This window comes from Kryptolebias marmoratus, linkage group LG22, assembly GCF_001649575.2.
Source record: "Kryptolebias marmoratus isolate JLee-2015 linkage group LG22, ASM164957v2, whole genome shotgun sequence".
Taxonomy (NCBI): Eukaryota; Metazoa; Chordata; class Actinopteri; order Cyprinodontiformes; family Rivulidae; genus Kryptolebias; species Kryptolebias marmoratus.
Window position 1 is genome coordinate 21,649,066 of NC_051451.1, and position 13,968 is coordinate 21,663,033.

The window sequence follows — 13,968 nt, forward strand, 5'->3', positions numbered from 1 at the left end:
TCAGCTACACCGATTTAACTAAATCCGCCTGACGCCCAAAAGTGCGGTGGATCCCCGGGTTAGGTGCGCTGCTTGCTGCTACAGAGAAACCTGGGAAGGACAAACGATCCTGCTGCTACCTCTGCTGCTGCTGAAGGGCTGCTCCCCGACGATGATCATCACACTGCGGGCTCTCTTCGAACAGGGGGTAAGAAGCTGTAGTAGCTCTGTGTCTTGCGGCGGAAGTCGGTGCTGGGACGTTTGTCCATGCCGCTGCGCTCAGCTGCTCCCTGCAGGCCCCGGGGTATCTGCGCAGGCACGGAGGGTTAGGAGGAAAAAAAAAACAACAAGAAGAAAAAATAGATCCTGGGCTGTGAGGTGCGAGTAGGGAAAATTTACGGCGCTCAGCGCTAAGTTAACGCAGTTTTACTGAATGTCCTCCTTGGCACTGTTTTTCAGAGTCACATGCGCAGAGCATGGCACGGTGTGCGCTGTTGTAGCGTATAGGACTGATGCATGAGCTCTAGATGGTGCCCTCACGTTATCTAAGCTGTACACTCCTGCAGACTCCTGCAGAAATGATCCCAGGTGTTATCATCTGGGATCAAAACAGCTAGAATGTGACAAATATAACTCTGATAATGAAAATAATTCATTTAGAAACACACCAACCTTCAAACTAACTGAAACTGTAACGTTATTGACCGTCTGCTATATAGCCTGTACAGAAAATGACAGTTCTGGGTGAAACAGGCATTTATTTTCTGTATGAAACATTTTGACTAAAACTTACAGTACTATACTTTCTTGTAATATTTTAAAGGTACTCATAGCAAAGTCACAAGGACCTAACCAAAATAATAATAAAGCAATAAACAAAATCTGCACAATATTTTTCTCATATCAATGGTTAATATGTTCTTAAATGAAACATTTGTAAGCAAAATTTGGGACAGGCCACCAACTACCAGGTGTTTGTTAACCTATGAAAAGAGCTGAATGAAATGGGTCAAACATTAAACTTACCGGTCTAGCAGAAATTTTGCAAAAGCTGCAGTTGTTTGAATCCCAAGCTCTGTCTTTATGGTGCTCCGCCACTCTGCTTGATCCCAGATATTTACTCTTGACAGCTGCCTCACTCGATCTTTCTCTTTTCTTTCATGTTCAGCAGCAGATTCACTCCTATAGTTCCACCTGAACGTCTTCTGTCTGAGATTCTACACTTAATCCAATTCTACCATATTTATTATGTGAGGTGGGGTTAGAAAATTTATAGGGGTGGCCATAGTCCCCCCCTGGCCCCCCCTTAGTGGTGGCCCTGATGAAAAGAACCAGTGTTGTGTCAACACATAACAGATAATCTGGCAAAGAAATAATCTTAAACTGGATTTTGGGTACTTTATTATCAAAAATACTCAAGTTTCTTTACTTGAATCTATAAAAATAACACAGTTTGACCATACAAAATAGTATTTTAGCACTGACAAGGTGATTCCCAAAGAGCAATAAACTGGAAACTTGTCATAATTGTTTATCAAGTGATGCAAGTTCTAGGTCTGCTTCTGGTTTTTGACCAATTTTATTCTCGTTTCCAAAAAACATGATCTTCAGATATTGTTTATCTGCCACAGAGAGTTTATTTTTAGACCTGGGGCTTGTTCTTTTGTCATCATGGTCATTAAGCTATTTTTTTAAGCACACACAGTATAATACTGTCATGGTCAGTTACAATGACTGTACTGAAAAAGCAGCCACAATCCATCAGACATACAGGTTGTGTAGTTAAGAAAGTCATAGTAGTGGAGTAGAGCCGCTTCTCCTTTGCATTGAAAGGAGTCAGTTGAGGTGGTTCAGTCATCTGATCAGGATGCATCCTGGACGCCTCCTTTTGGAGGTTTTCCAGGCATGTCCCACTGGGAGGAGACCTCAGGGCAGACCCAGAACTCACTGGAGGGATTATGTATCCTCTGTGGTCTGGGAACACCTTGGGATCCCCCAGGAGGAGCTGAGAGTGATGTTAGGGAGAGGGATGTCTGGGTTTCTCTCCTGGACCTGCTGCCTCTGTGACCCGACCACAGATAAGCAGTAGAAGATGGATGGATGGATGGATAAAGAAAAAAAGAAATATTTTCAGATAGTTATTTTTTCAGCTAATAATTGTCTATGTTTACAAAATGCTAAATCAATACATTTGTATTTTTTTTAAAGTTCTGAATTATTTAGAGAAAAAAGAAGGCCTTTATATTCCCACACATTTTCAAAAACATCCATTTTAGAATAATACTGAAATTCCAGTATCATTCTTGCTCTCAACATACTCTTAAAAAAGTGCCAACAGTAACAAATCTGTTCTCCAATTATTTTTTCCTACTCAAATATATTTCCAGTTTTGCTTACCCAAAACAGAAAAGAGAGAGAGAAAGAAAGAGAAATATTCATGGGTGGACATTTGTGGACATTGACCGGCATTTCTGACAAGGACATGAGTGAGTTTCCAGTGAATTATGTATAGGCCTATATTTTTATTTTCTCCAGAAAAACGCTTTTGACCTGGGTGCAGTGATCCATGCCATCTGACTCTCCTTTCTTCACTGTTTTGATCAAAATAGTGCGACACAGCCAGGGAATAAACGTCACATAATTAAAAACCGGAACTCAAAAAATAAGAAACGAACCCTGCAAACTTCCATGTATGCAGACATGGAGGAGAAAATAACATGAAATGTGCAAACGGAAGTGGACCAAATCCTTTTTTTTTCTTTGGACACTGAGGCGGAAGGAAGGGAAGAAGGATGGAGGCGGTGGGTGTGTCTCTGTCTGGGACGCATGCCCCGTGCGCACTGCGCGTTCTGGCCTGTCAGTAGCAGCCAGATGGAGACGTAGGCAATGAGTTTGGTGAGGTCACGTATTTTTAAGCCGCACAACGGGATAAATCATCTTTCAGCGGCAGCATAAACAAACAGCCAGTCGACCCCGGGACGTTTTACCACCGCTGATCGGACCTCTGATCGCTTGTTGGTTTGATGAGAGAGGTAAGATGATGATGGGGGGGGATCGCACCTTATAGCTCCTCAGACGCGCTCATTGTTTGGCCGTGGGGGAGGGTCGTGGAAATCGCTGAGTGCACGCTGCTTCACTAACCTCCTATACCCCCCTTCCCCCCCAAAAAATACTGATTATATCGTTTTATAGTCATACATCCACGCAGGGTTCGGATCGGGCAGAAGAGACAGACCGCCCCTGTCAAATCACGATCCTGGTGCCATGATCGCAGGAATAATGTCCTCTCTTGTGCAGTCAGTGTGCGTCCGGCCGGCCGGATGGTTTAGACTAATCTGGCTGCATCAGATCAGTTCCGCCTGCATGGCTGCTTTCTGCTGCATTCAGTCGTTTCACCTGCAGCCGCCTCCAACAGGACGAGCCGGAGAGGTCGTGTGGTCAAGGTGATGCAGGAGAGGCGGATAATGACGGGCTGATGGCTGCTATAGAGACGCAGAGAAACAATTTCCTATTTGTTTCTTGCCCTCTATCTGTCAGCTGCCATTTCTGCTCTGGATGTATCACAATCGGGTTGTGCACATGACAAGAAAGGCTGTGACAAGTATTTAAACTACTGATGAATATGCCTGCTCGAGATTTGTATTTCATAAACTGATAGGTGATGCATTAAATGCTGTTTTCCCTGTAAAATTTGATTTTATTGCTGTTTTGTTGATCTATTGTATTTTCTATTAATATTTTGAAGACACATAGTGATAGGATGCTATGCAGTCTTTAGCATCTTTTGGGGGGCATTGGTGTAATACAAGGTAACCACTGTTGCTAGGAACTAAATTATCCTTTAATCTAAGTTTGCATTTTGGAAGCCAAGACAGTAAGAGTTTTGCCAAAACAAAGAAATGCATTCTTAATTTCTGTTTTGATGAGCCAAAATTCACAGACCGTTCTTACTAATGTGGTGGTGTTCCTCTCAAATTCTGCAGCTGACATTAAAATCAATCTAAAAGTGAATAAGATGAGATACGTTTATTTGTTGTTGTACAGACACAGTTAAACAATGTTTGGAACACTTCAGCATCACATAACAATAAGAATTCAAGATTAAAAGATAAAAACAGCAAGAACAACTTAGAAGCATATTCTAAATTTATTTAAATTTAAAAATGTATCGTTAATTTCAGGAGAATTTGTTGAAGCAGCAAACAGTCCTATGCATCAATACAGACCATAGAATGCTCATTAATATTAAAACTGTGCAGTGGCATCCTACAATATCCCCTTCATTTACCTAACCTTAATTATCTTTATTGACAGCCATTATTAAGAAATAAACAAAAGCATGAGCATGTCACAGTAACTACACTGTCATTTGCCTTCTGGTGTGCAATTTAAAAAAACAAACAAAAAAAGCAGCATTTCTATTTTCATTCTGCGAAGGAGGTGGATGTTATGGACGTCTTTGTGACGTCGGCGGAACAGAAGGGGAGCTGACTCACTTCATTCTGGCGATTATATCCCTCATATGGAGTCTGTGTCCGGAGCGTGGATGGATGGGGAGGGTTGTCGTTCTGTTTGTGTAAGGAACCCCAAAAAAAAAAAATTGAAGAAAAAAGACATTTATATTTATTTTAAAGTGAAACAGTTGTTCAATCTCCTTTAGGTGGCTTCGCAGTTACTTGTTAGTTAAAATGTGCTTGTAGAACCGAGCGGGAGTTCTGGGCTTTGATCCAAACTCAGAGGAATTATCACCGAGATTAGTTTTCCAGAGTGGCTGACTCTCTCCTGGAGTTGTGTTTCATATGATGGTGTGTAGACATACAATTTGCCTGCTGTTCTGCCATCTCGAAGGATGACATCTAATCCTTCACCTATGTGTGTTTGCAGAGTTGCTGAGTTAAGAAACTGCAGTGCTCAAGTGTGAAATGCAGCAGTGTTTTTTTGTTTTTTTCCACTTCCTAATCTGTTTTCTTGGATGCATTTTCATCAGCGTTTCCTTTTTTTTTTTTTGTATTTGCCTCTCTGGTCTAATGCAAAATTATTGAAATGTTTTTTTTCTCTCCTTCTTCTTGACAGAGGACATTTTTGGATGCACAGAAAGTATTAATCGAAGAATTTGCCATGAACAGAAACAAGAGAGACAAAGACTTCTACAGTCTAGATGTTGGGGATTCAACATTCACAGTACTGAAGCGATACCAGAATCTAAGACCCATCGGTTCGGGAGCGCAGGGAATCGTCTGGTGAGTGTTTTATGTATTTTTTCCAGCCTTATCCATTTTCAGCTAACAGCTGAAATATGGGTCATATTCTTCCTGCACGTCACTGGAACATTTCCGAGAATCAACAAATATTTTTACGCCACCTCCTGTTAGTGACAAAACTGAAATGAATCACCACAACACCTGTAAATTTTCTACCTTTCTGGCTGCACTTGAATCACATTTCTGACTGTGCTTAAAACTAATTTGCTTTACTCTTTAGCTCCGCCTACGATCAAATCCTTGAACAAAATGTTGCCATCAAGAAGCTGAGTCGACCTTTTCAGAATCAGACCCATGCCAAGAGGGCGTACAGAGAGCTAGTCCTAATGAAATGTGTCAATCACAAAAATGTAAGTGTGCGGCTATTTTCAGATGCATTACATTTCACAAGGGGGAGACATATTATTTTAGAAATGCAGAATATTATTTGTATGCTAAAATCTGTGTTTAGATTTATTATATTAAAAAAACTACACAATTTTGATTAACTATTGTTTTTATTTTTATCTACAGATTATTGGCCTATTAAATGTATTTACTCCACAAAAATCATTAGAAGAGTTCCAAGATGTGTAAGTAAATAGAAATATTTCGAGCTCCAAATGAAATTCGACTCCATCTTGTGTGTTGCTAAAAACAAAACCTGTCCAGAACACTGAACTGTCTCTGTTATGTCAGATACTTGGTGATGGAGCTGATGGATGCCAACCTGTGCCAGGTCATTCAAATGGAGCTGGACCACGAGAGGCTGTCCTATCTGCTCTATCAGATGTTGTGTGGTATCAAACACCTCCACTCTGCTGGCATCATCCACAGGGTAAGCAGTAGCTGGCCCTGATCACACACTCCAACGCCAGGCTAATATCCTAAAGTGTGAAGTCCCGAACTGTTAAACCTGCTGCGACACGTGACACCGAAGTGTGAGGGCAAACAGTCAACTGACACGGTGTTAGGAAAATACAAACCCTTCAGAAAACATGGCTTGAAATATCATCTATTGTGTATTATGTTTTTTTGCACATGGATAAAGTTAAAACATTTGTGTGTTTGAAACTTAAACTCAGAGCAAGCTTTGAGTAAAATGCCCTTGGAAAAATAAAGCCCAGAATTTGTTGCAGCTTTTTATGAAGCTGACATCAGCTGATACAGGCTGCTAACCTTTAAATTGACTATGGCAGGTGAATGTATCATTTCCCCATATGGATCAGTAACTAGAAGGGCACTTGGAGAGCTCACCCTCAACCAAGGCCAATGCCAATTTTTCACAATTTGAAAGGAAATGATCCATATCCACCATAAATTACAATGTCTCTCTTGCTTACCTACTTTTCTTGGTTAATTTCTTGTCTAATATTGTTAATGGGCAAACAAGAAACAACACTGATCATTTGAAAATTGGATTTTCATCTGCATTGTTTCTATCAGAAGTGTGTGTCTAAATGCAAACAGCATCATGGCACCAAATCCTCATCACTGCTATAGAAATCAGTTCCAATTAGTTCTGTACAAAACATATAAAACAAAGGCTCATTATACTGTCAAAAGAACATTATTCTTTGTTAAGTAAAGAACCACTCAAACGCTAATGGAAACAAAAATCAATATTATTAAATGCCAATTGATTGGTTTGGATATGTGGAAAAACTATTAACGGGCAAATCTTTACTGCACAGAAATGCAGACAGGGAAACTCCTGGGCATTAGCTCATATTATGAGCTCAATTATCTTCTGACTTTTACAAACAAGTAAGCCGGTCAATAGTTTGTATTCTGTTGTTCATTTTGGTTTAAAATAGTGGTGACAGACCTTTTACTTGAATGTCAAAATCAATATTGCATATTGACAAAAAATAAAATTGCTTTCTGACTTTTGTTTCTGTAGGACCTAAAGCCCAGTAATATAGTTGTCAAGTCCGATTGTACACTGAAGATTTTGGACTTCGGCCTGGCTCGGACAGCTGCCACGGGCCTCCTGATGACACCGTATGTGGTTACACGCTACTACAGAGCGCCTGAAGTTATTCTGGGTATGGGCTACCAAGCTAATGGTGAGTTATGGAAGTCACAGTTGATTTTTACTTCATACAAAAATTAACTATGAAACTCTTTCTAGGATTTTTTATGACATCTGTTATTACTTGTATTCAGGCAGTTGAAGATAAATCTTGCTGGTAACACTCACTAAGCCGTGCCTGTTGTATACAATTATAATTAGTGATAGGAAAATTTTCCCGAACAGGACTCTCAAATGTAACTAATGGTTCTTTTGCATTTATGACATCTTATTAGCTTTTTTTTTTGATTGTGTTCCACTTCAATAGTGGACATATGGTCTGTGGGCTGCATTCTGGCAGAAATGGTTCGCCATAAAATCCTCTTCCCAGGAAGGGACTGTATCCTTCTGTCTGTGAAATACGTCCTCTTGTTTAATCATTATGGCTTTTGGGATTCTGTAAATGTTTTCCCAGGTTTGTTTGTGGACATGTTTTGTTCCAGGCTGTGTGGAAATGCTAGTGTACTGCAGCATGTTGTTATTGAAACCTGCTGGGCAGTAATTGGCTGTGTATTTTCCTTTGGATGCAGAGTTATTGTTATTATCTGCTCAGCAGTACTCTCTTTGTCTCTCTTGAATGCAGTTCGCTTGTTGTTGCACGGTCTCCATTTTCATCATCACACCTTGGCCATTCTGTTTGCATTCCTCTCAATTATTTTTTTCTTTTTTTCTTCCCCTTTCTTCACCATTTGTTTGTGTGTCCACTGCTCTGTCTTCATAACATCCACCTCCAGTGGATGTATGGTCAGTGGGCTGCATAGTTGCTGAGATGATCAGGGGGAGTGTGTTGTTCCCCGGCACTGATCGTATCCTTCCCTCTCATTGATCAACCTTCATCATTTCATAATGAAGAGATCTGCCACCATCCTGAGACTTTCCTCTGTCTCTCTGCTGTTCCACCCATCACATCCTCCATGACCTACATGCTTGCTCTGCTGCACCCATCCAAGACATTTTCTAGCAAGAGTATAGTTGTTATTTTGTGATGTTTTTATTTTACTTTGTTTTATTGAAATTTTTGTACAGTTTTGTCTGTGAACCCTTTAATCTATTTTTCTGCCTAAATTTTAAAATAGAAAAACTCAAGGTTTCATACAACCCCAAGTCTTGCTAAAAAGTAGCAAATAAAACTATTAGGCAAAAATATAAAAATGTTATACATGGTCATTTCATTAGGAAATGTCAACAAAACTGTAGCAAAGGTATCAAGGTTGTGGGAAGTAAGGGTGTGGAGGGTGCTGCAGCAGCTTTGATGAATACCAGAGAACATGCATGTCTAAATGCATACATACTAATAATTAATAAAAATTAAAAAAATTTAAATTAAAAACTGATTTTACTGGTGCTGTCTAAAAGTCTAAAATGAGGTCAATAGTACCTCAGGTAAACAGCAACATGTAACATATGTTTAACTATTGTTGTTTTGGTTTGTTTTATAAAAAACTAAGCTAAAGTGCAAAAGTAATTTAAAAAAAATCCAGACAAAATACAAATAGTCTGAATTAAAACTAAACCAGCCAAGTTAAAGTACTGATCTCAGTCAGTATTTAAAAGAAATCAGCAGCAAATTCCTGATCAATAGCACTTACGGTATATTTGTGTAAAATGACTAAAAAGACATGCAGTGTAACATTTTGCTGCTCACTTCAATTTTGAGATTTGGTTAAGAGCAGATGATGATTTTAATGATGTCTTGACCTTAAATCTTAATTGTATTAGCATAAAAGTGCAAAAGGGTGCACAAACATTGCTACTGTAGAGCGTTTGATTTAGAAGTCTGTGTGAGTTTATGTGTGTGTGGAGCTGAAGAGAGCTGATTGTGTGTCGACCTCAAAGAAAGCTAAATGTCACGCTGCCCTTATGGCGTGTTACAGTATCAGTGTGTGTCTGTGTTTGTGTGAGGTTCTTTCCTTGAACATTTCTACTCCAGATATCGACCAGTGGAACAAGGTAATTGAGCAGCTCGGCACTCCGTCTCAGGATTTTCTAATGAAGCTGAATCACTCAGTAAGAACGTATGTGGAGAACAGGCCGCGGTACGCTGGGTACAGCTTTGAGAAACTCTTCCCAGATGTGCTCTTCCCTGCCGACTCTGATCACAACAAACTGAAAGGTTTGATCAGGACCAGAATTTATCATTTTTGGTCACATGATGAAGGGCGTTGTTTCTCATCTGCTTGTTGTTTCTCCCCATAGCGAGCCAAGCCAGAGATCTTTTATCCAAGATGTTGGTGATTGATGCATCCAAGCGCATTTCTGTAGATGAAGCCCTGCAGCACCCTTACATTAATGTTTGGTATGATCCAGCTGAAGTGGAAGCAGTAAGTTACATTATTTGAAATAAGAAGTTAGCATTTATTTTGAAGCATCAGGGTGTCATTCAAGTCTTGTCCTTTTTCAGCCTCCTCCAAAGTTCTCAGACAAACAGCTGGATGAGAGAGAGCACACAGTGGAGGAGTGGAAAGGTTAGACGGCACGCTCAACTCCACTACACTCAGTTTGCCTGCCAATGTCAGCTTAAATGTATTTACTAATAATCAAGTTTACTTTGCAGAACAAGAATGAACTATGGCTTGAAAGTATCAAGTTTTTATTTCTCTTTTCCCTACTGATATATTTAACAAACACCTAATGTAATGTTTACAATTTCTGCTGTATCACTGTTGACTTATTTTTACAGTTAAACCACAAAAAATGAATCTAGCATTTGTTGAAGGAACTCATTCTGCTCTCTGCCTTGCATGCCGTAGTTTTAATTAAAGCTCTTGTGTGATCTTTTAGTTCTCGGAGGTTATGATGGGGATAACTAGCAGCTACTACCACACAAAAGTTTAGCGTAATATCTGTAAAATTTATCAAGTTACAGTCATTTTTCAATTTGCAAAGGTTTATCAGCTGTGGCAGCCATCTTGAATTGGGTTGACTACAAACGTTATTCATTTGTAGATGTACATCCAGTGATTACTTTCCGAGAGTTTCATTAAAAGGCATCCAGTGGTTCATAAGATATTTTGCTAACAGACAGACAAGATTGAAATCTTATGTAATTTGTTGGTGCTCAAAGTTTGTGTTGGGAATGACTTTCAACTACTACCACACCAAATTATAACTCAACATGTATAGAACTGCCTGAGTTATACCTATTGTTGTGTTTTCTATGGTCAGTTAGCTGCAGAGACCATCTTGGGTCTAGTTGACTGTAAAAATCAATCAGTTTGCTAGGAGAGACACTCACACAGGCAATTACACGATCACCCGCCTTTTATGGTGGTGTATGATTTTAAATCTTTGTAAAAAACAAACAAAAAAAAGAAAACATTAACATTCCCAGTCATTTACAGATGTTATTTGACTTAAATAAATAAATAATTTCCCTCTGAGGGGGATATGATTCTGTTGAGCACAGAAGAGACTTACAGTATGATTATGAGTAAATATCACTTTCATTTGTGCAGCAAGATGAGCTCATCCCAACCCCTGTCAGGTGATAATGACCCCTCACTCATTTTTAGAAGGGTCAAGGCAGCACAGCCAGCCTAAATTAGAAACATGATGCTGTTTGGACTGTTCAGTATGCAATCCATCCCAGCTATACAGAAAAGTAAATGACACTCTATAAGGCACGCATCGATGACTCCTCTCTGTGTCCTCAGCTGTACTTAACCTTTTGCTGTTTTTTTCCCCTCCTAGAGCTAATTTATAAAGAAGTGAGCGAGTGGGAGGAACGAACAAAAAATGGAGTGATAAGAGGCCAACCGTCTCCTTTAGGTGAGTACTCTCTATGACTTCAATTGGAAAAGAAGAAGTAAAAATGTTAGATTGCAGGAAAATAGAGTATTTTTGTTTGTCAGGGATGCATGCCAAGTATTTGTGTTCAATGTAGGCTTGTAAATGTCATCATAAATGGTTCAAAAGGTTTTAACCATTACTTTGGAACTGAAAAATACAGGAATAATGATTGTGACTTTGCAGTAAGCTCTCTGACTTCACAATTTATACAATTGATTATAAAAATGTGATTTGTAAAATTATAGTAAAAATCAAGGCAAAATTCTGAAAGGTTTCACATAAATAAAGTGTCTTTAGCATATTTCAGTATTTAAAAAAATTCAATGTGAATACATGTATATCCATTGAAATATATTAATTAAGGAGGTCTAATATTTCAAGAATGCAACAGAATTCTTGCTGTTTAAATATATTAATATTAAACTAAACATCAAGATTCCAGGTTTTCCATTCTTCCTGCAATATTCTCTTTTAGCAGCTTTTTCATCTTAATCAGTCTAATTATAATATAAAACATTTTACTTTAGAAGCAGCTTTTTATTATGAAAATTCATTTTTTTTACTAATTAAAAATTTATGATGATGTTCTTTAGATTTCAAAAGTATAAATTCTTATTTCTGACACCGGCTCTTGTGCTTTTTGCTTACAGATCTGAAGGAACAGTCACATGCCTTTTACATTTCTTGCTATAATTTTTGAGACATATTTCTGAGATTATTCAGAAAACCCTTAGATAGTAATGCTCTCACAAAAATATAGTTTGCAAAAAATATATAATAACATGTAAATAAGTTCACATTTACTGAATGGAGCTTGTCCTAGGTAAAATTCTTCTCTGACTGGCTTGTAAAATTATCTACAGTAGACACTCAGCCTTGGTCACTAATTAGTAATATGCCAGTTGCTTCTATACCTATATTTTATGCTGCATCTATTTTCTTGCCTAAAATATTTTCCTCTTTACCTCACCTGTCATGTTGTTTTCACTCTGTGCAACCTAAACGTCCAGCTCTTCCAGAAGGAGCAGAATTTTGTCTCGTCAGTCTTTGTTGCAGCTGAGTTAAGCAGGGCTGCACAGTTGTGCTGAGGAATGCACATTTTTGTTTTGTTTTTACAGCATTTCATTAGTGTAGACTTTATATTTTTGTGATTTTATTTATTTATTTTTAATTAGACGTGTACAGTGAAGTGAGGTTGAGGAAACACTTTAAGCATAGCTTTCGTGTTTTTTTTCTTGACACAACCAATCAAATATCACTCATAATTAAAGTGTTTTGTTTTTTTGTTTTTTTTACATTTTGTGGTTCGCATAAATATTTTGCTTCAAAAAACACAAACAAGCCAGGTGGTAGGTTTAAAACTGTTCACGTCTTTGACTCCCAGGTTTTTAGTGGAGTTTCTTGGCTTTAACAAAGTGAATGTAAAGCTTTAGTGTGAGCATGCACCTGCACTAATTCTTGTAGGCTGTCATTTTTAACATGGCTAATGGAAATACTTATTTGTAATTCATTGGTTATGGAAACTGTCCCAGTCTGATCCTAGACATTACTGATATAATCTGAACTCATCAAAAAGGCAGCATTTATGTTTCCAATAAAACCTATGCTTTAACCTGTTTTTCTCAGCACAGGTGCAGCAGTGATCGACAGCCCTCCTCAGCCTGCGTCCTCCTCCTCTTCCTCCTCCTCCTCCTCTTCGGCCAATGATGTTTCGTCCATGTCCACGGAGCCCACCGATCCCATCAGCGACCCCGCTATGGGCTCTGAAACAGACAGTAGCTTAGACAGCCACACCTCCCTGGGTGCTCTGGCCTGCTGCAGATAACTACACATTCACACAAGCACACATCTACATGCTTAAAAAAAACAAAACTAAATGAAAAAAAGAAAGAAACAAAAAAAAAAAAAAACTTCCTCATCAGTATATGTGATGGGAGAAGATTTAGGCAAGTGGAACTAATGTTAGTTTGTAGAGCTGCGATTTTACTGTACAGTTTGTTTTTATGTCAACCTCCTTTGCTGCTGTAAATTATTGTGGTTTGAAATTGTATTATAATTCTTGTATTTTTGCTGCAAAGAATCAGAGGATGCTTTGGTGTGAAACTGTGATATATGAGATGAAAGAAAGGAAATTGAGTGTACTTTATCTGTTAGTTTTTTAGCTATAGCTAAAAAGTCAAATACTGTTATAAACGCAGCATTCTGTAATGTATATTTTTGGTTTTATGTAAATTTCTTTGACTTTTAATGAATGTTTACCAATTCCGTCCAACAGTAGATTATAGCATATTTCACTTTGGGCAGGAATGCGAACTGATGCTTTTTATTTTGAAATTGTTACCTATTTTTCTTGAAGAAAGCAGCCCTTTGATGTAATAATATAAAATATTTTTTTTCTTTTTCAAGTTTGTCTGATTGTGTGCATCTGACGATGGTTTGTTTTTTCTGAAATACTTTTTAATTGTTTTTTTACTGTAACATACTGTAAAATGATTAGAATTTAACTTGTTTACTGACTTAGATGTAATTTGTAGGTGAACGTTAGTTGAATGAGCAAGAACAGGGTGAATGTAAGTGAAATGAAACGTTAACTTGTAAAGAGTCGGTTAGTGCTGCAAAGAACAAATACAGGCCACCCTGCTGGCTAGAATGAGCACTTGTGATTGGAGACTGTCACCAGATATGTTTAAATTAGTCACTTTATCTTTTATTGCATATTCTGTCAGACATTATTCACATCTGTCTGATAATAATAATAATAATGATATTTAAGTGAAATGTCTTTGTTCAGTTCAGTTATTTTCAGTCCTCTTTATGGCATTATATATTTCTACTTCAGACACGCACACTTTAATCATTCAGGCATACATTTTTAAAGAACCAGTG

The 13,968-nt window shown here is 38.2% G+C and overlaps 1 protein-coding gene across 4 annotated transcripts; it reads left to right on the forward strand.

Annotated features, from left to right (window-relative positions):
- Window positions 1-57: 57 nt before the first annotated feature.
- Window positions 58-13,484, forward strand: mapk8a (mitogen-activated protein kinase 8a). 4 transcript variants are annotated; one of them, XM_017412934.3, is made up of 12 exons: window positions 58-187; window positions 5,053-5,219; window positions 5,461-5,590; window positions 5,754-5,812; window positions 5,919-6,057; window positions 7,123-7,288; window positions 7,562-7,633; window positions 9,224-9,406; window positions 9,490-9,614; window positions 9,695-9,758; window positions 10,984-11,061; window positions 12,714-13,484. In XM_017412934.3, exons 1-12 carry the CDS (start codon window positions 152-154, stop codon window positions 12,905-12,907), a joined length of 1,413 nt encoding a protein of 470 aa, XP_017268423.1. In that variant the 5' UTR covers window positions 58-151; the 3' UTR covers window positions 12,908-13,484. The 4 variants fall into 4 exon arrangements, with proteins under 4 accessions (XP_017268423.1, XP_017268424.1, XP_017268426.1 ...); XM_017412935.3 differs by lacking the exon at window positions 7,562-7,633 and adding an exon at window positions 8,028-8,099; XM_017412937.3 differs by having other exon boundaries at window positions 12,709-12,874.
- Window positions 13,485-13,968: the final 484 nt, after the last annotated feature.